The 25,116-nt window shown below is 38.0% G+C and overlaps 1 protein-coding gene across 2 annotated transcripts in view; it reads right to left on the reverse strand.

The window, feature by feature from the left end:
* nrg3 (neuregulin 3) overlaps positions 1-25,116 on the reverse strand; it is a 912,452-nt gene that overhangs the window by 48,827 nt on the left and 838,509 nt on the right. For both annotated transcript variants that reach the window (XM_062977408.1, XM_003223274.4), the window contains one exon: positions 3,649-3,751. In XM_062977408.1, the coding sequence (XP_062833478.1) occupies positions 3,649-3,751 (103 nt within the window). The remainder of the gene's footprint in view (positions 1-3,648; positions 3,752-25,116) is intronic.

Consider the following 25,116-nt stretch of genomic DNA (forward strand, 5'->3'; position numbering starts at 1 on the left):
AGAACTCCTAACCACCATTAAAGACCTTTGCTGACACCAAGAAAGGGGCTTTTGGTCAGGCCAGCAAATACATTGACAATGGCAAGGATTGTCAGTCTGGGGCTTCTGAATGAGCCCCAGATTATGGTGATTGTGTATATTAGGCTCTTGACTGGTTTATGTTCAATCCCCCATTTCTCTTTATCTCTCTCTCCTTCTCCCTCTTTCTCTCTCTTAGGAGCTCCATAGCCACAAGGAAACGGGACAGTGGCATTAGCCCATGGACAAAGCTCAGTTGTCCACACTAACTCTGAAATATGGGGCTGCCCCAAATTTTGAGTGGAACTCCAGAGCATTCCTTATATACAGACCAGAAGTCTCTAGATATTGTGTGGATGGCTTCTGGGCCAATTTGGGGTTTCTGGACAGTATAGACCAGGGGTCCTCAAACTTTTTAAGCCGAGGGCCGGTCCACAATCCTTCACACTGTTGAGGGGCCACATTATCATTTGAAAAAGAAATAAAAACAAATTCCGATGCACACTGCACATGTCTTATTTGTAGTGCAAAAACAACAACAACAACAACAACAACAACAAGAACAATGAAAAAACAATACAATATTTAAAAATAAAAATAATTTTAGCCAACATACATTTATCAGGATTTCAATGGGAAGTGTGCTCCTGCTTCTGGCCAATGAGATAGTTAAGTTAATTAGGGTTGTTGTTGTTGTTGTTGTTGTTGTTGTGTGCCTTCAAGTCATTTCAGACTTTGGGCGAGCCTAAGTCTAAAATGTGTTCATTTATTATTTATTTATTTACTGCATTTATTTACTAAATTTGTATCACACCCTTCTCACCCCAAAGGGGACTCAGGGTGGCTTACAAATTATATATACATACAATATATTATATTATTAGCATAGCACAATATTAGCATTATATATTACTTTATTGAACTATACCACTATACTGTAATATTATTAGTAATATTATATGTAATACAGAATATATAATTAATATTGTTATATGGTATCATTATTAGTGTTATATTGTATTACATTATAATATTATTATCAATATTATATGTATATACAATGTATTATATTATAAAACTGAGGGCGGGGGCCAAGTAAATGACCTCGGAGGGCCACATCCGGCCCCCGGGCCTTAGTTTGGGGACCCCTGGTATAGACAGACCCAAAGTTAAGAATTGTTTCATTAATGGAATTTGAGCATGAACAGAGGTCAAATTATAAAATTATTTAATGGAGACAGTGGGGACTATGTGGCAAGTGGTGCTGAAGCTTATTAAGTGAAAGTATTAGAAAACATATCCCTTCACCTTTTATTTTTTAACACTTTTGAATCTCAATTCCTCATGTGAACAAAAATAAATATCTTGCATGTTTTATTGAATTACCATATGGAATTTTTACAATACTTGTGTCATATGGTTAGCAATAATAACTAGTTAGGCAATGATTACTTCTGACTTCTCAAGAAAAACAGAATTCTTCTACCACCAACTTACTGTTACTTTCATAAGCATTTTTAGAATGAGCAGCAAGCAAGGGTGGAAATATATTTCTTTTGATCAGAACCTAAAGGAGAACTTTATTTAGTGGGTGACTTAATTTCATTAATCCTGCTGCATGTTGAGTTGAGAGACGTTATCCTTCATTCCCCAGATGTGATCTTATTGAAAAGATGAAACTCAGCATTGGGGGAAAGAGTTTCAATTGACACAAACATCAGGCTAAAAATGCTACTATGGTGGGGAAATGATTTTTTTTGCTGGGATCATGGCTGAGGAGGGTAGGTGAAACCTCCACTCTGTACATGTAACACCATCATCAAAATTGCACCATGTATTAGTATCATTTTTATTCATAATTTTAATAATTTCTCACTTTGGCATGAAAGTAATATCCACTTTGGATTTATAGGAACCTTTCCTGCTGGACTGTAGCTACACTTAAATATTTCCTCTATTTTTAAAAACCAAGTAATTTCTCCCTGCTAGCAATCAAATCTTGTAGGTACAGTTTGAACAGCCAGATTCTCATGTAATCTGTACAGTTTTCTAGTCCTCTGTGCAATGGAACTTAATAACATTACAAATGTTTGTGTACTCCAACTTCCAGCCAAGCCAATTGTCATATATTATGGTAGCTGGAGTCAGAAAGCATCTACAAATACCTCATCATTAAGGTCCATGGATTCATCACGCATCGTGGCAAATCCGTTGGGTCCCTGTGGGGGGCATGGAGAACCTGTCACTCCATGCCTCACATCACACGACTTTCCTGGGACCCCATCACATGAGGGGAAGCATCACCACCAAGCTTCCCCTCATTGTCCTGAAGTCCACACAGGATGCCTCCTTTGTTTCCATGAAAGTGGTATATACTTGCTCTCCTCTTTCCCAACAGAGCCCGGCCAGAAGTATGTGTGCATCATGTAATGGGCTCCATTGGGAAAGGGGAAATCAAGCAGTGTATGATGGGGATAGGAATCCGTCTGATGAGGTAGAAAGTCATAGCTCACTATGTGCATGTGTGTTATGCCTTGTAAATGACACAACATTGTTCCCAAGACTCTTCATCACTCTTCAACCCAAAACCAGGATTGTGAGAAATGGAAATATTATACTAATAGATTCACATTTCATGTTTTAGTGAGGTCTATCCATAGATAAGAGCAGAAAAAGCTGGTCACCGTGAACATATAACTTATCACATCTTACTTGTTGTCAGTTTATTTCAATGTAAAGTGCTTGTTATGATTTATAAAGCCCTACATGGCTTAGGAACAGGCTTCTGATAGACGGCCCCTTTACATAGAAGACTGTCTATGACCTGAGATGCTAAGAAATGTTCTTCTCTCAGTCCTATCAACTTCAGGGACACAACTGGTGTTGAATGTGAGATAAGCCCTTCTCTAAATAGACTGCATCAATGCTGTATTATTTCATTCAATCTTTTTGTTTGCAAACATTTTTTTTTAACATGGAGAACTGAAAGCTTTTGTCATCTTGTATTATTTTAATTTTTAAATACATATTGTTGGTAGTTTAATTATAGTACTGTATGTGTGTTTTGTATGTTTTAACTCTATTGTATGTTAATTTGTATGCTTTCTCAAGCCCCTGTTTTGAAAGAAAAGCAGGGTATAATATAAGAAGCCCCCATTATAGACTGGACCACTGTTAGAAAATGGAATTGGTTGAAAAGTTGAATTTGAGGGGGGGGGAGGTGCTAATGCACCAAATTGACATAGAAAAACAAAAACAGCATAAGTGTATCAGATCAGATTAGAGGTCAAAAATACACAACATGGCTATAATTTAGTTCTGTTTAAACATTAAAACCTCCAAAAACAAGTCACTGAAAATTGAGGGATGCCTGTAATAAGTATAACAAAAACAACAACTATTACCAGCAAAACAAAGGTAGGAGTCTTATGAATGAAGATGCAATAGATATTTGTTGTATACTTACTTGCCTTGCAACATTCAGAAGGAAAGAATATATATGGAAAAGCCCTTATTGTTTCCACTTGCTTCATGATAATGCCATGGATTGAATAAGCAGTGGAGAAGAAGCACCAATGAACTGAAAAGGGGCAGAAGGGGACAAGACATGGACCAGACAAAGGCTCTTACTTTGTTTTGAAGTAGAATGCTGCACAGATCATGCCCACTATGACTATGCCAAAGACGATACAGGATATAGACAGCACCTGCCGCTGGTAAACCTCTTCGCTCTCTGTGGACAGTAAAATTGAGAATTATGGCAACATTAAACAGCAACATCTGGAAATATTGGAATGTGTTGAAATGTGTAAATGAAAATGGAACAATATTCTAATGAGCACAGGTGGTGTCTCAAATTTGGCCTTTGGTCAGGAATAATTGGCTTTGTGTTCCAAGAGGTAGGGAGCTACAATCTGAAACAATATTGCTGTGTTGGATTCTTGTCTAGATTCCCATCATGCTAAATAAAGTTATCTGATGATTAGGTGCCTTCAGATTGCACATTTTTGCATCTGTTTATTTGTGGGCAGGGAAACTTGTGGTGTGGATATGCCATATTGCCCCAGAGTAAGTGGCCTCACATCTTACAAGGAAATGAAATTTTGAAAAAAGGTCCACTAATAATCCATAGTCCCACTCTGTCACTCCTCAATCTTTGTAACTTCCCCCCAAGAAACAAAGTTCCCACAAGATTTTCTTCAAACACTTTCAGCGGACCTATGAGAAATTAATTATGGACACCAAGAGCATTCAGGCTAAGTGATAATTACTCTGTTCTTCAGAAAGTATTTTAAATAATGTCAAGGGAACAAAACAGAAGGAGTAGGAGTCTTCTTTTTAAACCGTCCTGGGTATCACTTATTAAGCTTTATGGGCCTCCCTGGGATTCAGTCATTCTCTTTCCCTGCTTTAAAATACAAGGTGATTGTTGATTTCTTTCTGATTATATGGAGTTCTTATCCCTAGACTCCACTGTGTTCCCTGAATTCCTAGCATACAACACCAAACATTGAAAATATTTACAATGCTGAAAAAAGGAACACAATCAAGCCAAAAAGAAACTGTTCCAATTGGATAGAGTTGGATGAAAGCCAAATGTGTGCCATTCTTCCCTGCATATAACATTACCTTCTCAGGAGCTGAATTAATTTTTTTATTATTTTATTTTTGAAAATAATATTCTTTGAAAACATCATTATCACATGAAAGAAAGAGATGGAACTGGAGATATCCAAGATAATATGTGGAAGATGACTGAACAATAAATTAAACATCCAGAGCATTGTACAAATTAATTTCTAGTGTGGTACATTTTAACATTAAGTGCTTTCTTACTTCATTGGATTAAAGTAAAAAAAATACTAGACCATATTACTAGTAGTCAATATATGACAAAAGAATTTTGAGTTATAACTGTAAAAAAAACAATAATATTCAAAAGTGGGCAACTTCAGTGAATATTGATCTGTTCAGAAGATTCATTTAAATATCTATTCCATGCTCAGTAAATTCAAACAGTGGAGCAAATCTACCTGCAGAAAGGAATGTATATTTTCTTATGGTGAATAGGAAGTCTTTAAGAATCAGGATTGCTCTGTGAGCAAATCTGGACTTTTCCTGCACTGAAAACCTTTTTCACAAAAAAAAACTTAGTGATGTTTTTCATTTTTTTACATATATAGTAAAAATGGCTTTCATTAAAATTGTTTTTGATTACTTGTAAAAATAGATGTGAGTTAACATATGACACACATTAAAAATCCAGTAGCGTGAAATTTCATGTCATTGCTCAAAATAGGAAAGATTTAACAAAATAATTATTTATCCCTGCCATTGAAACCCAGGAGAAGGGCAAACAAATGCACACTTAACAAGGAGGTGCTTTCAGTGCTTCAAAATGAATTTACTTTATTGTTCCAAACTAAGAGTGTTTCATAGCACATAATGATAGTGTTATGTAATTCAATTTTAACAGCTATGTGTTGATGGGCAACTTCAGTGTCTCTAGTCTTATCCTTCTCATGAGTGTTCATCTTAAAACCAAAAGCATCTAGACAGCAATTAAAATATTTTCCTCTGACAGTTTTTAAACAAAAGAATGGCCTTCCAGGACATACTGGTCAGGATGACTAATGAACAGTTGCCACCAAAATCTACAAATTCTTTCCCAAACACAGTGATTAGTGAGATGAAGTGTTTACTCATTTATCACCTTATTAGAATTTTCCCTGCCAGAGATAATAGGGAAATTGTTGACCAACTAATGAAATAATGAGGGCAAACAACAATATGGGCAACTTTTATTACATGTTGTCTGGATAAATGTTTCTTTGTAAGCTGTAGTTGAAAATGAATGGGGGAAAGCTACTTGATGAGGGATGAACTGAAAATCCCCACCTTGTCTACACATGGATGAAAAACCTGAGGCACCCGAAAGCAACTCAGGTTCCACCTTTCAGGGCTTCCATCTTTAGGAAAGCAAAAACCAGAATTTCAACTTCAAGCTGGATGGCCGACGATAATTTTGGTCACTGGCACACAGGGGCAGTTCTATACTTCACCAAAATGATGACTTAGGTGCTCACCATAATGTTCCATTCTCCCTTGAAACCTGCCAGGTAACCTGTTTAAGGTTCCACCTAAGCCAATTATTGCAGGGTAGGGAAACACACTTAGCAACTGGAGATGGGTGGAGCCAAAGTGACAGTTGAGCCAGGCAGCTAGAGCATTCTTTTTCAGTTAGAGTTTGAAAAGTCCATCAGTTAGGAGTTGGTCTTTGGAATTCATTCAGTTGGGAACTGTGTTTTGAAAAGGATGCCTCTTTGAGGAATATAATTAAAGTCTCCAGGAAAAGGGAGGGCTGAGAACTATATATTTGTGAGCTCTATAGTCTAGAGCACTACTGTTTAAATCCCGGGAAAAGTGGATTTAAAAGTAAATTGTCCTGTTTGTATTTTCCTGGTGTCAAGTGTGAAGAAGCTACATATCCAAAGGTGTTGTCTAGAAACAGCAACACAGGATGAATGTCTCATTTGCATCTTTTTTACACAGTTGCACTGGATTTGGTATACTTTGACATCCTAACTATGACCCAGCCAGTTACCATGAAAACAAGGATTTTTACAACAAAGGCTTTACAAAGAGTATTAGAAGTGAATTTTATTCTGCCTTTGAAAAAAATAAATTGAAGGATACCCCATACTCAGACAATTAAATCCAATTTTGTTTCATTTGTTAGTAATTAGAAAAACATGGACATTTTTGTACATGGCTCTGTGAGATTTGTTAATTCCCTGGCATATTAAGAAGCTGAAGAAATTAGTGGGAAATGTTCCACAAGACAGCTGTGTCAAAATGTCATTGCAAAGGAGAACAATTCGTAACAGTTTCCCAATTGATTTTCATCACAGGAATGTAAGCAGTAAAAATTATTTAGTGAGGAAATTATCTAAGCCTTTGTTATATTTTACTGACCAAATGTGCTTAGAGCCTAAGTTATGCAGGTGTTCAGATGCGGGAAGCCTAGATATACCAATTATGCTATCCTTCAATGCTTAATAGTGTTTCAAGGTGAATTTTATTGCTGTTGGTTATTGTTTGCATAAGTGTACATGTACTTAGGTGTTTATCTACCCCCAACAGTTTTTAAACTACATTTTTTCCTTTCTAAAAGAAAAATTAATGAATAAAGAGCTAAAACTTAGAAATAAAATGTATTTCCAAAATTAATCTGAAGCTGGTGAACCATGTAGGTCTGAATAGTAAATGCTTATCTACTTTGTGTATCCAAATCTCCTCTGCCCCATATAATGAAAGGTTCTATGGACACTCCATGTACATTAACAAAAGACTTACATACTTGGTCACTTCCTTTCTCTCTTTCTAATTAAAGACAAAATAACTCAGCTCCAGGTGATCAAAGGTGGAGGTGGAATTGGCTGTTTTTAAACTTCAACAGGGTATCTTTTTTCCACCATCCCTAGTAATGTTATGAGAACAATGTGAAATTCTGTTCACTGGGGAATGGGCAACAACTCAGTGTTAAAACATATTTGGCTACAGTTTGAAGATATTAATTATTCAAAAGTAATCAGATAATAATGCTAGGTGATGTCTGATGAACCCCCTCCGGTCAGAGTAGATGGACTTTGCACCAACTCACTGTAAGTAGATTTCAAACCTACTCAGCATTACATACTCCTTTAAAAAGCAGTGAAAAAAGAAGCTCAAGTACAAGCATAATGGGATAAAAATCTTTTGTTATGGTTGAGCCTTCTGGCTCCGGTACTAGGAGACGGGGTCGTAAGACTCCTCGAGACTCAGACTCTTTTGAGGAGCATGAAAGGAAACGGCTCCGGGACTTATTTGCAGAACCAACAGACGAAGACTCATTTGAGGGTTTTACCGAGGGAATGGAGGAAGAGATGGTTAGCTCAGAGGAGGATGACATGGAGTGGACTCGTGTGAGGGAGGATTTGGGTGTCACCGGCAATGATAGCATGGGAGGCGATTGGCGGGTTGCAGGATCAGACCCATGGACGGGCTGGAGGGATGGAGCGGGATCCACAGCTGGGGATGCTGTGGGGCGTAGTCAAAGGTGTTTTAGCTCTGATGAGGATGATGATGATGAGGCACCTGGAATTAGGATAGCAGCTGACAGCGATGAGGAGTTATGAACTGGGATAAAATGGGGTTTAGGATCAATGGCTAATTGCGTTGGGCAAGGTAATCTGGACGAACGCTTGGGCTCTTGTTGGGGAACTTCCTGAAGACGGGTGTGATTCGTTGCTGGATACGTAAGTTACCAAGGACACTGGGCATAGACGGCGGGAGGAACTGTGTGGGGTTTTTCTGTGCAACTTGTGTTTAATCTTGATAGCTTGGACCTCCGTCGTCTTTTTGACGGACATTAATTACCTACTCTGGATTGACGCTGGACTGACTGACTGACTATGACTTTGGACTATCCCTTCTGTGGCTATCGGTGGAACTTGTGGAACTTTAGACGTCTGCACTTGGCTTTCGACCTTGGACCGGATTGGGACCCTGCTGACCGCCGTTACCCTGATTGATGTGCCTGGACCCGGATTTCGCTCGTTGCACGGAGGAGTAAACAGCCTGAGTTACTCATCTGTAGCTTTTGAGTAGCAGAGAGGAATCTGCTGCCAGTTTTTTGTGTTCATTTTGACCTCTGTTTACCAACTTTTGTTTGTTTAAATTGCCAGGCTGAAGTAAGCACTTTTGATTTAATCCGGATTAAACTCCTGTTTAATCCGGTTTATCCTTTCGAACCGTTTTAATTCAAACGGAGCTGTTTCTGTTACTTTTCACACTGAAGACAAGTGTTTGCCTAGTCCTTTGCTTCCTACGGGCATTTTTTAGTTCTGTAACTTCAATAAACTGTGTTGTACTCTATTTGGTGGCGTTCTGTCTTTGACATCTTTTGCTATAGTGGATTTTAGACAAGGATCACTGAAGCACCAATACATTTTAATTAACAGGGACTTTCAACTACTTAGACTTTCCCCACAAGCTTATCTGTTCTTTATTAGTGTATTTGCATCCCGATAAAGCCTGAGGGAAGATGGATTTTCTTTGTAATAGTATACAGTGGGCCTTTGGTATCCACTGGGGTTTGATTCCAAAACTGCCCATGGATGCCAAAATCCATTGATGCTCAAGTCCATTATTTTATTTTATTTTTAAATAATATATTCAAGCCATTGAGAGTTAAATCCATGGTCCATGAATCTGTTTTCCTATTCTTATCTAAATTGCATTGGCAGTGGTTCCATTTTTAATGGGCAGTTAAAACCTATTAGTTTTACCAGAAATAACTTCTACTGAAGATAAAAATTTCTAGAATTTGTTGATGTGCATCAAGAAAACTGCCTGACTTTTTAGAGACTCTTGAAGGCATAGTTACAGAAACAATGAAGATTTAAACCGGCTAACATGTAAATAATTTTCATGAATTTTCATATCCATGGAGTAAAAGGGACACATGAGGAAAAATGTCAAATAAGATCTTGAAGCCTTACATAAGGGTGAAATCACTAGCAATTTTTCAACAGCAGCTATAAATAGCATTGTATTTTGCACAAAAAGATACCATATAAAAGCAATAATTAAAATCTTCTATTGGGAGACGAAGGTATGGTCACATAGCTAAGTCTGTATAGCTACATCTCCTGTTGTTGTTGTTGTTTATTCATTCAGTCGCTTCTGACTCTTTATGACCTCATGGACCAGCCCATGCCAGAGCTTCCTGTCAGTTGTGGCCACCCCCAACTCCTTCAAGGCCAAGCCAGTCACTTCAAGGATACCATCCATCCACCTTGCCCTTGGTCGGCCCCTTTTCCTTTTTTCCTTCCAGTTTCCCCAGCATCATTTTCTTCTCCAAGCTTTCCTGTCTACATCTCCTGATACTACTAAAAAAAACCCACAGGAGTGGTGTCATACCACAGCCTGCCCCACTACCAGGAGAGTGCTAGATCCCATTTCCAACTACCCTACACTCCAGCAAATCCTTCTGTTAGAAAGGCTGAATGGTTTAGAAGGTTTTTATGTGCATTGTCCATGCAATACTGCAGTTATTATAAAAATGAATCTATATAGTTATGATGTCATGTTTTGCTAATGACACTGTACTTGAATAAGGTGGCAACTAGTGTTTCAGCACAAAATCCCATTCTGAAACTTATAGTCGTTGAAAGCTACATCAAAAATTTCATTCAAAAATTCAAACGCTCCCAATTTCACACCTAGTAATGAAAGAATGCTGTAACTTTGTCACTTTTGGGTGAGAAAGCAAAATAAGTAAAAATTGACATCCTTAGTACCTCATCACATTAAAATTTAGAAATTATACATTTATTATGCATCCTGTTGTTTTTATGGACTGGATGCATACTGTATTCAGATAGGATGTATATAAATCTCATCACACTCAGTTTCTATCTTTTGAAAATACAGCTCTTTGACTCATCACAACATGGAAGGCTGGATCCTCCCAAATCATTTGAATGCCTTCCTATATCACTTTCTTAAAAATAGTCTTGAAGTCTCGAACTACCATTCCCATGAGATTTAGAAGATGTGTTGTTGAAGGCTTTCATGGCTGGGATCAAAGGGTTGTTGTATGTCTTTCGGGCTGTGTGGCCATGTTTCAGATGCTTCACAGCCTCTGAGGATGCCTGCCATAGATGTGGGAGAAACGTCAGGAGAGAATACTTCTGGAACATGGCCACACAGCCCGAAAGGCATACAACAACCCTCAGATTTTGAAGATCTTACGTCTGTGCAATAGTAGGTTTCCCTGATTGCTACCCTTTGGCGCAATACACCAAAGGAGAGAAATTGCACAGATTTCAGTAAAACATTTAAGAAAGAGGCAAAGAACCAAATACTGATTTAGTAATTATGAAGATCTTTCCTCATCAAGCACCAAAACTGCTGCTTTCATCACAAAGACCCTCAAGGTCAGCAGAATCCACTCCCAGAGACACAGCACAGCTGACAGAATGCATACTGATTTTATGATCACACAGAAAAACAGTGTCTTAGAACCATTTTAAATAAAATAACATGATTCAAGTGGGTTGCTGATGGAAGGGGACAAGCAACATGTGATAGAACCCATTTGTAATCATATGCAAAGGGTCTCAGTTATAGAGTATAACAGAACGTGATAAGGTTTCTAGTGTCTGTACTTCAAAATTTACTATTTCATCACTGACCAAATAGTCATTCAGCTTGGACTGGCATATGGAGCAGAACAAGTTTTTCAAAGAAGTTCCAACACAATCTGATTTACAATGAAATGGTTTGTTTCCTGTATTACCATAACCTTCTTCACTCATACAGTATTACTTCTTATCCATAGACTGTTGAACTCAATGAAAACTTTTCAACTATGGATAACTGCAACACTTTTGAAATGTTGCATTTTAAAATTGGCTATAAAACAGATAACGGGTTTATATAAATATATGCCATAAAATCACCTTCCAGCGTTTTACAAATATCAGTGTGAACATTCTGAAGCCATCTCATTTCTCAACTGTTCATTTCTAAATTTCACCCACTTTTTAAGGAACAGCTTTTTGTTAACTTAAATCACATACCAATAATTTTGTCTTCCATTGCTTTAAAAAAATCATATAAAATTCAATTCCTTGAATTGCAAATATGAAGCCACTTGTGATTTTTGGTAAATTATATTCAAAACAAACTGCTAAAATTTATCCTTATTCCCTAACTGAAAGATTATACCTGTAAGGCTGGGCTTCATGGACTTTCCCCTGTATCTCTACCAATATATTTATATCCAATAGCCCCATTGTGACCTCATTTATCTGTTGCTGCTTCTTGTTGCCTGGCAATGTAGTTTTCTATATTATGACACCAAGTGAAATTCAACCAATCTCGGGTCTATGGCATCCACTCCACTAGCTAATATTCAAAACTTACTTTGAAACAACTAAGCAGCACTTTACAGAGAAACCAGCTTTTGGAAGTGGTGTATGACAAGAATTAATGTTAATTAATTTCCCCCAGACTGTGGTGGAGGCTCCTTCTTTGGAGGCTTTTAAACAGAGGCTGGATGGCCATCTGTCAGGGGTGCTTTGAATGCGATTTCCTGCTTCTTGGCAGGGGGTTGGACTGGATGGCCCATGAGGTCTCTTCCAACTCTACTATTCTATGATTCTATAATTCTATAATGTATTACTTTTTAAAGTATTGAGGCGATAAGCTGTTTCTTTTTGTAAAGTAATACTAATAGTGATGTAGCTGTTTGTAAAAAAAGTTATAATTACATTTTTTTTCTCATTACTTTTAAGGATATAATGCTTTGGATGGTATTCTCATATCATTTGGGAAGGAGAATATTAGGCCACATCTTAAGGAACTAAAGACTAACAAATGGAGTCCTTTGTGTTTCTCCCACGACCAGCCAAAAAGCTAAAATGGTAATCACAATGAGTTACTTTGTTGAATCTAGCAACAAATGATATGAAATTTCATGTTTCAAATTTAAAAAAATAAATTAAAGCTATTTCAGAAAATATATTTTTAAAGAGTTATATTGATCTTATTGAGAGATGAGATTATAAGGTAACAAGGACAAAGGACCTCTCCACACAATTTTGGTGGTGGCAATAGTTTTTTTACACATTCACCATGGAGCCTGCCAGCTCCCATCACACAGTAAAGGTACTTCCGGGGTAGCTCTGTGGCGAAAGTGGGGTGGAAAAGACCCTACCACCACTGAAAAATTGCCGGTGGCGCATGATGGAAGGCTTCCAGTCTTTTCGTAAGGAAAGATGGGTTGAGCTGGTTTACAGAGGCTTATTTATTTATTTATTTACAGTATTTATATTCTGCGGATCACATTACACATATAAGGCAAACGTTCAATGCCTTTAACATAGAACAAAGACAAGACAAACATAGGCTCCGAGCTGGCCTCGAACTTATGACCTCTTGGTCAGAGTAATTTGTTGCAGCTGGCTGGCTGCTCACCAGCCTGCGCCACAGCCCGAGTTCGTGTGATGGGGTAGAGGGGAAGTCGGGACAGTGTGGCGCTTGGGGTGAGAGTTCCCCACACCCCTTGGTGAGTGCCGCCAATATTGCTGTGATCAGCAGCAATACTCAGTGATTCCTGTGATGTGTGTGAAGCGGTCCAAAGGCACTGTAGTGTGAAGAGAAAGCAGAAATGTAAGTGATTATAAATCCCTGTTTAAAGCAAGAAATGAAGAGAAAAAGGAACTATATTTTGAGGGAAAAGATTTAATCTTTTTGTGTGTGTCAGATCACACCAGCATGTTATAGTAGTTTAAGCACTGGACTATAACTCTGGAGATCAGGGCTGAAATCCCTTTCAGTCATGGGAACCCATTGAGTGACCTTGGGAAAGTCATGTTTATTACTGTATATGCATGTATTTGACTAAGTTTCTGTGGGATCACTAGTATGTGTGTGTGTTAAGGGAAAAAACACCTGGTCAATTACAACTCATGGATGAACAATTAGAACAATCAAGGCTAACAAGCTTGAACCACTCCCTGAATGGGGTATAACTTTGGGAAACGTTTGTAATGTCTTTTGGGGGACTTACTGAATACTTGCTGAGAGCCTACTATGAAGATGCATGAGTTTAATGCAAGGAACGTTATGTGAGTTTTGTTGCTGGAAGTTTTATTGTCTTTTATTACTCTGCTACTTAAGAGTAAATTTTTGATTTTTCTTCCATTTTCCTGGCTTGTTTTCTTTTGCTCATTGTGGATGCAACAAAAGGCTGGATAAGTCTGGACAGGACTGCATGCAGTTTATTTTTCAACAAACCCGTAACAATGTTCTCTGAACTCTAAAGGAGGGCAAAAACATTATCACAACCTGATAATAAGCATGGATGACAGAGAAATGGGATTTGGGGGAATGGGATATGAAGGGGAGGGGAAAGCAAAATACAATCTGATAAATTTTCATGGACATGAGATTAGTGAACTAAACTACAGTCAGAAATCTTAACAGTGTAGTCAATGGCATCTGAATACATCTCAAATCTCCCTGTATTTGAGATGTACTCAGATGAGAGCCACAATTGACCATATGTGCTTACAATACTAATATACTTTATGGAAGCTTAAAAGCAATTTGAAGGTTCAGGTGTTTAGCAATAATCTGCTGATACTTGTGGCCTATCATGCACGCAAATATAGACAGTGGACGAGATTCTCTTTGAAGATTAATAAAAGATCTTTTACAGAACGGCTCAGGTACTTCAATATTATACTGACCACATCTATGTAGCACATCAACCACCGACTATAAATTACAAGCTACTGATATCATATTTGAACTTCATTGGTTTATAATGAGTTTTTGAGCTGTGACTAAAGCACAGGCATATGAATTTAATTCTGACAGAGGCTTTAGGATGTTTTGTTATTTTATTATCTGTTCTATCAGTGTTTTTTTATATATCAGTAATATTTTAAAGCTGGCATTAAGAGCTAATACATGTTGCATTCAAACTGTCATTTTTAAAGGGAAAAAATTAAAGATATAGCTTTCTTTTCCTTCTTTTAAAAACAATTCTGTAACAATATCACCTCACAAAACATCATCTAATTTTGTTGGAGTTTCCACCCTGAGTCTCCTCAGGGAGAGAGGGTGAAATATAAATAAAGTTTTTATCATCATCATCATCATCATTATAGGAAAAGTGAATTTAACACAAAGAATCATTTCAGGGTTGTATTCAAAAGCCACAGAATCTATTGAAAAGCGTAGTTAACAACACCGATTTGTTCAAGAAAATGATACACAATATCTTAATCATCAGATTAGCCATTATAAAGATAACCACACAATGGCTTGTGATCATTATTCTTCCCTTCCTGTTTACGAGAATACTATATAGGAAGTCTCCAAGTTACAAACATCTGACTTAAAAATGACTCATAGTTAAGACCAGGTGTGAGGCAACAGGAAATGAGAGAAATCCAGCCCTAGGAAGGGAAATTCATTCCTGAAAGAGTTATAATGGGGGAAAGGGGTCTCCACTGAAGATTTATCATCAATCCTTGTTACCACAACAAACCAAAATTTTCAAAATCCGATTGTCACAGGGACAGAAAGTGAGGTGAAATTTTCTGAATGGGGACACAGACAGCAAAATAAACACCACAGGGGCATTAACCCTTCCCTATGCTAGCCAAAGTTTGAGTTATACTACTGCGACGTTGTGACCACCAAGGATGCAGGGAGATGTTTTCCCTTCTTAAAGTGTAGCGTAGATTGACTTAAAATGGACATAACAGAGGCTTGAATGTTAGAAAACAGTAACCAGTTTATTGATGTACATAAGCTTAACAGTTTCAATGTTGCTTCTCTCTTAGAGGTACACTTCTTTAACGGTTACAATGATACATTCGATGAAACAACTTTCAAGAGGACTATTTCTTCCTTTAAGCAGTTTAAACTTTTTTTTCCTTCCAACTGATGTTTCTTATTTTTAACTGATCACTACAGACTCCTACTAGGATTTCCTTCCCTTTGATACTCAAACTCTACTACTAACTTAAATAAGTCACTTGACCTATTTAAAATGACACAAGTTAGAACCTGAACTTTCCTGATTCTCAATACCTTAGAACCAGCCTTCTCTGTGGTTCCCTGACCACAGACTGACTCTTTTTTTTTTCAAAATCTGCCCTTTCTTACCGAACGGCAGTTGGCTCCGCCCTTGTTTCTATGACAACCCGCCTCAGGGTGCTGAACTGGCTGCAAATCCTCCAAGCAATGCTAACTCAAATACTTACCTTTTTAAAACCTCTACCTACAATTAAACATAACTGTAAACCAAAATCCACACTTCACCACATGTACCTGTTCTGACTTACAAACAAAATTGACTTAAAACAAACCTATTGTTCATAACTTGGGGACTATCTGTAATGCCATCATAGTTGTGAATATTCAGAGTATGCTGTCCTGTACCTTAATATAAAATTAAAACAGAGTAATTATTTTCAGAAAGCTACAGGAAGGCTATGCTGAAAAGGTAGATGCTGGTAGAGATGATGAGTGGTACCAAAGATCCCAATATTGAAGGAGAAGATTACAATTATCAAGATGCCCTGCTTGGAACCCAGAGTGCACTAACAGGGCATAAAACTTCTTTGTTCATCTGAGGTGTTGCTTGTACACAAAGCTAAGCAGCAATATATTAAATCAGTATTTTTCAAACTGTGCTCATTCAGATGTTTTGGACTTCAGCTCCCACAATTTCTAACTGCTAGTAAGCTGGCTAATAAGTCCAAAACACATGGAGGAGCACAGTTTGAGAAACACTGTATTAGATCTTACAAGATATACCAGCCATTTTCATATGGCAAGAGAAGAAGCAACGGAAGGGGACTTTATAACAATTTGCTATCCAGTCTTAATATATTTTCAAGAACTGCATATTGAAAATGGACTGCAAACATATCAATTGGGTATTTTGTATAGAAAATATTAAATAATTACAGAAATGGATTATTTTTAGATTATCCATAATGTGTGTGATTTGATTGTACTTCAAATTTGAACTGAGCTAAGAGTCTTCATTGTTCCTCTCATGCAGCAGTGAGACAAGCCAAAAAAATCACATCACATCTCAAGGATTGTATCCTCAACCTCTCACTAAGGCTATTTCAGGTTTTGGGTAGTATTTTAGGCATGGAACCAGAGAACTCAGGCATGTAACTCTTGCTGTGAAAGATTTATAAGGTAACTTGAGGAAACTTGCTCACATTCCCTCACATCACATTTGCTACAGTCTAGGGAGATATCAAGCACACTGCCTGGTAAGTTTTTATGGGATCAGTTTCAATTATCAAGACCTGATGATATGGATGAGATACTTGGTTCCATTTTCACAATCTTAAATGTGTCCCCCAAATCAATCTTAAACTCCAACTAGTTCAACCAAAGAATGCATTCATGGGGCATGGGTGGTTTGGTCAGGGAAGGATAATATATATCCAGCTCCATATTTCTTGGTCAATACACCCACCAGTGGGTGGGAGGCAGCTGCTCGCATCATGCTTCAATGTCATTCACCAATACCACAAAACTCAATTCTTCGGTGCAGTTGGTTGGATTTTAAGGTGGGACCTCAGAGTCAGATTGGGAGATGGAGCATTGTCCACCTAAATCAGTGATTCCCAAAGTGGGTGCTACTGCCCCCTGGTGGGTGCTGCAGCGATCCAGGTGGGGCGGTGATGGCCACAGGTGCATTTGGGGGCGGTGATGGCCAAAGGTTCATTTGGAGGCAATTAATAACTCTATTACCTTTCTATTCTGAGTTCAAAAAATAATTTCAGTTTTTCTAATTTACACCTTTATTTACTATATTTTATGAAAAAGGTAGAAACATATATCTTTTTGTTTAATTGCTATTAAAATTAAAAAAAAAATAATTTCCAGGAGGCACTGAGAAATATTTTTTCTGGAAAGGGGGCTGTAGGCTAAATAAGTTTTGGAACCAATGACCTAAATAATCACTGCAGAATCTTGGCCCATATTTTTTGCACCTCTGTCTGGCCTGCCACATTTTTTTGTGTATGTGGTTATCTTTTAAAATAAATTCCACATATTTTTTGTATGAGGTTATCTTTTAAACTAGATCCCTTTCATTGGTTTTTGAAAACTGAATTAATGAATTCCCCTTCACTACAGACCTACAGATCAAGGGTGGACAACATCTGCCTCACTTTTTTTGCAACGTCTGTTTCTCCCTGTTCTCATTTTTAAAAAATCACTATTTATTCCCTTCCAGAAAGGAAATAAAACATTCTGCAGATGCTACGGCATGTGAAATTGTTTCTGTTTTTTATTTCTTTTGCCAGTTAGGAGTTTCCTAGGGTGCACTGTCACCTTGCATGGGTATTCCTGCTTCTTGGCAGGGGGTTGGACTGGATGGCCCATGAGGTCTCTTCCAACTCTACTATTCTATGATTCTATGATTCTAGGTTTTTATCCATAGGGGATCAATGGGGCCCAAGAGAAAAGATGTGTTCATGGTTGCAAAAAAGCATGCACATGCTTGAGAAAAGGCCAAGGGAAGCTTCAAATTGCATCATTTTTTTTACTGTCCATGCATACTTTGCCTGTTTTAATCAAGGCAAACTCTGCAAATCTTGGACTGAGAGAACAGAGAAAATGATCACCAAATATTTGACTGAATCAAGAAATGAATTAAGTTTTGCCAGGTTGATGCTCCTTTTTATTTCTGCAAACATTCAAATGTAGCATCAATTACTTGTGTAAATGATTGCTGGGAGGAAAACTCTCAGCTCTCAGAAGAATGGCATAGTCTTGAATTTTAAACATGTGTTCAACTTTGATTGGTGCTTTTAGAAACACAGCCATGATCATTGTACCTCAAGCCACTAGATATAGCATTGTAGCTTTTCATGTAGGTTCTCTGTATTTTAATGCATCCCAACTAAGAAACTCATGTCTCTCAAAACATGTTGGAATTTTTTTCTGCTGTGAAATAACACACAAGAGAGATGGAAATACTATTTTAAAAATTTAAAAAAAGTTTTAAAGGGTTTTTTTTCTCTCCCTCAAGCATCAGGAAAACTGACGACGAGAATCCTGGAGAGATGGGACTTATTCAGGATAAAACCTGCACTCTGAACTGCAAATAGTGTTCAACTACTGCTTAACTGTCTAGATATTCCCCTATACTGAAAGCCAGAGCATTCTATGTGACCAGCCTTTATAGAAATCATTATGTGTAGTGAATAGCCCTTGTTTAACTTAGTACCCTATTTTTTTTCTACAGGTGGGATTCAAGGCAGTTATCCCATTACTAATTGTGAAGGAAGATTCAGTTGCCTGTCCCATTGGCTTCCCTACATAGACAAGTCTGTGATCCTCATCAGTGCAGACAGTTGGTCCATCTTCTCCAGTATTTGAACTTTTAGATTACAGATGTTTAGTATTGAGTCCAGGATCTTTTGCCACTTGAGCTGCCATTGCTTCCATCCTACTTTGTTCCTCTATCTCTACTAAATAGCTCAGGAGTCCCCAGACTAAGGCCCGGGGGCCACATGCAGCCCATCGAAGCCATTTATCTGGCCCCTGTGGCGGCAGCTCCCTCCTCCAGACAGGCATGTATCCTGGGAACATTTGTGTTTAAAAAACGCAAATGTTCCTGGGTGCCCATCCACACACACCTCAGAAAGCTCATGCTTTCTGGGGTGGGTGTCCAGATGTTCTCCTCGAACTTTCAGGGAGAACACCCAGACACTGTAACCCCCTCCCCAAAGCCCCCCAAAGCCCTTTTAAAAGTAAAATAACTTATCAGGTCTCCATTTGAGGGGTCCTGCAGCTCTCTTGGCGCATAGGAATGATGGGTAGGGAGGAACGATTTTCCTCCTCTCTCTCTCCCCCCCCCCCACTCTCCTGGCACATCAGACAGTGGAAGTAGTGGGTTTATCCTGAGCCTTCCAAGAAGGAATAAACCCACTACCAAATTAATTAACCACAAACCAGGATTTTCCTGATTTGTGGTGAATTCATTCATGTTTTTCATGGATGTCATCTAGACAGCCCCTTTTTATTGTGGGAAGTCCTGCAATAAAGGGGCTGTCTGGATGCGCCCAAAGCTAAGAGAGTTCAGTCACAGATTCACAGTCTTAAGCCATTCGTAAGTTGTTTGGACTTTTTTTGGAAATCTGTTTTGTCCATCTCTTATTCCCAAGTTTGGAGGGGGGATTTCTGTTGTTTCCAAAAAAGGGAGAAGAACCCACTACTTCCACTGTCTGGACTGTAGTCCAGACAGCAGCCTCATGAGGACAACAACCACCTCCCCAAAAGCTCCCCAAACCCTTTTCAAAATGTAGTAGCTAGATGTGAAGAGTCAGCAGTGTGTATATTAAACAGTCTACTCTGTACCTCAAAAACTAGTCTGCTGTTCTTAGGTGCTGGGGAGAATGTGGTTCCATTCCCAGGGTTATAGTTTTATAAGTATAATTTGCCCAATGTATTTAGATTACATATGTGCAATGAATGAAGACTGCTGCTCAGTCGTTTAGTCATCTCTGACTCTTCGTGAGCTTATGGACCAGTCCACGCCAGAGCTCCCTGTCGGCCGTCACCACCCCCAGTTCCTTCAAGGTCAAGCCAGTCACTTCAAGGATACCATCCATCCATCTTGCCCTTAGTTGGCCTCTCTTCCTTTTTCCTTCCATTTTCCCCAGCATCGTGATTTTTTCCAAGCTTTCCTGTCTCCTCATGATGTGGCCAAAATACTTCAGCTTTGCCTCTAATATCCTTCCCTTCAGTGAGCAGCTGGGCATTATTTCCTGGAGGATGGACTGGTTGGATCTTCTTGCGGTCCAAGGCACTCTCCGGATTTTCCTCCAGCACCAGAGTTCAAAAGCGTCTATCTTCCTTTGCTCAGCCTTCCTTATGGTCCAGGTCTCGCATCCATAGGTTACTATGGGGAATACCATTGCTTTGACTATGCGGACCTTCGTTGCCAGTGTGATGTCTCTGCTCTTCACACATTGCCATTTTATTCTTCATGTCAGGAAGCACAATGACTTAAGTGTTCTCCACTCGACAGTAAAATGTGCAAGACAGCCATCTCCAGAAAGTTTTAGCTTTGCAGTAGCAACCAACAAATACTGTTGTATCTAAAGTGGTATCCCATGACAAATAACTAATTTCTCATTTGCACTGGTCCAATTTCTGCATTACACTGCAATGTACAGAGATCCCAAAGCAAACCAGCTTGACTCAACAGAAATGCCATATGCCATCCCACTGTGCCAACATTAAGGCTCCATTCTGCCCAATCATCAATATGCAGGAGGCCAGGTGTTTTATAATATATTCAGCTTTTCAGGTGTAAAGAGGCACTCTTCATGATGGTAAAACTGAAATGAAACTATTGATCAGTTTTGTCTCTTAAAGGTAAGACATTTGCCTGAGATGTGTTATTCTACCCTAGTGAATAACTTTTTATTAGATTGCACAGTGTAGATTTAAAATAACCATAAGCTACTAAAATAGGAATCCTTCTTTCATTGACAATGATGACAAATATTTCCTCAATTAAAATCAAACATTCTTCATTTACCATTCTGTTTTGTTCAACAATTTCCATTAAATGTTCATAATTTCAAACTTCAAAAGGGATGGACAAGAGATAGATTACAAATATATTTGACATTTCTCTAAGCTTGGTAAATTATTATAGTTTAGGGCTTTTATATCTCAAGGAGTCTTTTTCTTTTTAATGCAAAGATTATAATGGTTGTAATCTTCAGTGTAATATAATGGTCAAAAGCAATCAAGGGTTTGGGATGAGCATTTTCAATCCCATGCAAATTTGCACTTGATAAAATAAAGTAAAACATGCTTAGCATAATCATCTGTGACCTGATTCACATTTTCTTTAATCATAAACTGCATGGTTCAGATCGCTTACTCTAGTGTAATGCAAATTAAGGCAATGGAACTTATATGTTTCCTAAAATGATGTTTTGAAGCACTGTTTGGAACATTTAATCTGGAAAGAAGTGCTTTTCTGATGTCTATCCCCCACCCCCCATCCCCCACCCAACTGATGTTTATTGTATGGCAGGCAACCCACACAGCTTGTTACCAACCAAAGTGAAGGTAGCCAACATCCAAAGCATGTTCAAAAGCCTCCTTGTTTTGGCTCACGCATGGGGCTATGAAAAAGAGATGGCTATTAAGAACTGGCAGGCAGGTATAAATGCTAAGCTTTGTCTGGCAGTCACATGTTGCATGAGTTTGAATTGGGAGCTATTATACAAAGATACACATGCTCAGATGTGGTTTAAATTGGGTTTCAAATTTCATTAAATTTTAATTCATGACTTGAATTATGTTGTCTTGGTCTAGTCCTTTGAACATGTTTTGTATTGCATTTTTGCTTAATCACTGAGAGCTTCCTTGAGTCCCACACAGGTGGTGTGGGAAGAAAACATACAGTACTGTAAAGTTAATACTCTATTAAGTAAAAAATATTCATCTAAATTAATAATGCTGCCAAAGCTTTCACAACAAGTACCACAATTATGGAGTAACTATAAAAGATATCATGTCTTGGGTTCCAACCAACCAAACCTCTTTTTAGAGAGGCATATAACAGTAGCAATATATCATAAACCTTGTCCAGGTTACACAGACAAGATTATCAAATTTTCAAAAAAACAAAAACAAAAACCCTGAGAGTCTTAGTCTTCAAAACTAACGTCGTGTCTGTCTATACTGAAAGCATTAAAAGTTATCTTTTCTGTTCCTAGTGAATCTCAGCAGTTTGAAAAGCTACTCTCTTCTGTCTAGGTGCATGCATAGACATTGCTTGCTTTAACTTATTTCATTTACTTCAAGAAACATATATGGTTTACTGATAAAACAGCTGAGAATGATTTCCTTTAATCTTGAAGTAGTTTCAAATATTAGATTACACAAGTCAACAAAATCAAACTTTTTGTAATCATCAGAAATAAGAGTAGCACAGTTTAAATCAATTTTTCATGCTGATTTTAAATATCTGTATTTTTAGATCATGCCAACTTTTCAAAATATGACAAATTGTACATTACAGTGGACTACTGTAAAATCTGCACATTTCACATCATATTCATGTAACACAACCCAACAAGTATTTTTCATTAGATACAATGTTAGGTCATTCTTATAAAGTTTTTTTGTGCTGAATTCAGATCTGTGTTTATTTTTTCTCTATCACATATAGTTTTTGCAATGAGGCTAAATGAATAATTAATGCATTTACACATGGATATCAATAGAATCTAATTAACTAATTGCAATCCAAACAGAGTAATCAAATATAAACTGTACAAATGAAATATGCTTGCAAGTTCAATTGTCAGTAAGACTTAAACTATGTTGAATCAGAAATGTTTTGTAGATGATCCAGCAGTAGTCTCCCATCATTCCACAAACTTTGGTAGTGTCGCTCCATCAACTGACTATCTTGGTGGAAGCATTCTCCCTGCTCGTCACTCACCATGCCAAGATTTTCAGGAAAGAACTCCAGGTGGGATTTCAAGAAATGCATTTTCAGTGACATGTTACAACCCAGTTTCTGGTAAGCGTCAAGCAACACCAAAGGTAAAGTATCTAGTGTGCAGCGAGTTATATATAACTGTATCTGCTTACTCAGAATTGCACCATCAATAATAAGCTATTACACATTCGGCTTCTTATTGGTTTTTGGGTATTGCAAAACAGAGGTCATCGAGACCTACTTCTGGTTGGAGTAAGATAATATACTGATGTAGGCAACTTACTTAGGCAGGCATATAATTAATTAATTATACAGGATTAATGATAGCCATATACAACATGATATGGTACAGAACATAATAGCAGTATTATTGATATCAGTGCATAAATGATACCAATAATGTGTGAATTATTCAATTAGCCTCATCACAAAAACTACATGTGATAGGGAAAAATAAATACAGATCTGAATTCAGAGCAAAAAAAACTCTGTAAGAATGAGCTAAAATTATATCTGATGAAAAATACTTGTAGGCTTGTGTTATATTCTCCTCTCATCAAAACATTTACTGACTAAATGGGATATAGCAGACAAGGCAGGAAAAATGTCAAAAAAAGAAGAAGAATAAAAATGAGCAAATAGACCAGTGTTCAATTTTATGACAGATTTCTCTACAAAATAGACTGTTGGATTGCCTTCGGAATCGGATCTTTCATCCAAGAAAAGGCTGAGGAGGTATTAACAGGTTGGCACCTGGCCACAGCTACACCTACACCAGGTTTTCTTCCTCATTTCTTGCATCATACCCAGGCATTGTCAGAGTAATTTACACAGCGCAGTTGGATGGAGTCAGAGGAATAGAGAACGAAGAGACATCAGAGATGATAGTAAAACTATATACAAGTTTTACTGAAAGCAGTAATAAAGACAAACAGACTTGCAGACGAACACAGGACTTGACTTCTCAGCAGACAGCAGAACAGAACAGAACTAAACTGATGCAATCAGTAAAGCATACACACTTGTGTCTGGACACTCCCCAGTTCCATCAAGGTCATCACAGCTTCTCAGTAATTAACTTTTTACAGACTATAGTACACTCTGGATGATGCAATCAGTATGCAATACAAACCAAGACACAATTAAAACAATTTAAACACTACCAATACACAAATCCCACATTAACAGGCATAACTAATTAAATCACTATATGTCAATTAAGTGACCCTGGTTTAGCCCAATTCTCTCGGACTGCTTTTGTTATTTCATGGTTGTTCATCAATTGATGCTATAGAAATTGACAAAATTACTCATAAAATGTAATTAGGTTTTTTGGGGGAAAGGGTCTATGATGAACACAGTTATTCTGCAGCAAAGCACAGGGGCAAGTAACAAGAAAGTAGGAATGTTTCCAGAACCAACAACCACCACCACAGGAAGTGGTTAGTCCGGTGATTCTCAAAGTGTGCTCTGGTGAGCCCTTGAGGCTCTGCGAAGCATATTGAGGGGCTCTGCCTTCCCCCCTCCCCTCCCCCTCCAAGCTTTTCCTCCTCTTTCCTGTTTTTCCCCCTCCCCTGCCTCCCTCACCCCAAAAGTCTTTTTTCCTCTGCCCTCTTGCTGCCAAAAGTCTTTTTTATTTTACCCCCTTGCCCCCTAATGCCCCTTTTCTTGCTTTCTTTTCCACCAGATCCTTTTCCCGTCACCTTGCTTGGTTCCAAAACCTTATTTCCCTCCCACCGCTCAGGGGGAATTTTGATTGTGCTTTTCCTGCATGGCAGAAGAGAGTTGAAATGATGGCCCCTGGGGTTTCTGTTCCTGTTGTTATTATTATTACAAAGGCTGGGTGGCCATCTGTTGGGGGTGCTTTTGTGCTTTTCCTGCATGATAGACCTGGATGGCCCCTGTGGTCGTCTACTGAACTACTGCTAAGTTTATGTTGGTTAAAACTGTTCTTCATTTTAAATATTGTATTTTTCTTTCTTTCCTTTCTTTTTCTATTTTTTTCTTTTTTCTTTTTGTAC

The sequence above is a fragment of the Anolis carolinensis genome, chromosome 3 (genome assembly GCF_035594765.1).
Source record: "Anolis carolinensis isolate JA03-04 chromosome 3, rAnoCar3.1.pri, whole genome shotgun sequence".
Lineage (NCBI taxonomy): Eukaryota > Metazoa > Chordata > Lepidosauria > Squamata > Dactyloidae > Anolis > Anolis carolinensis.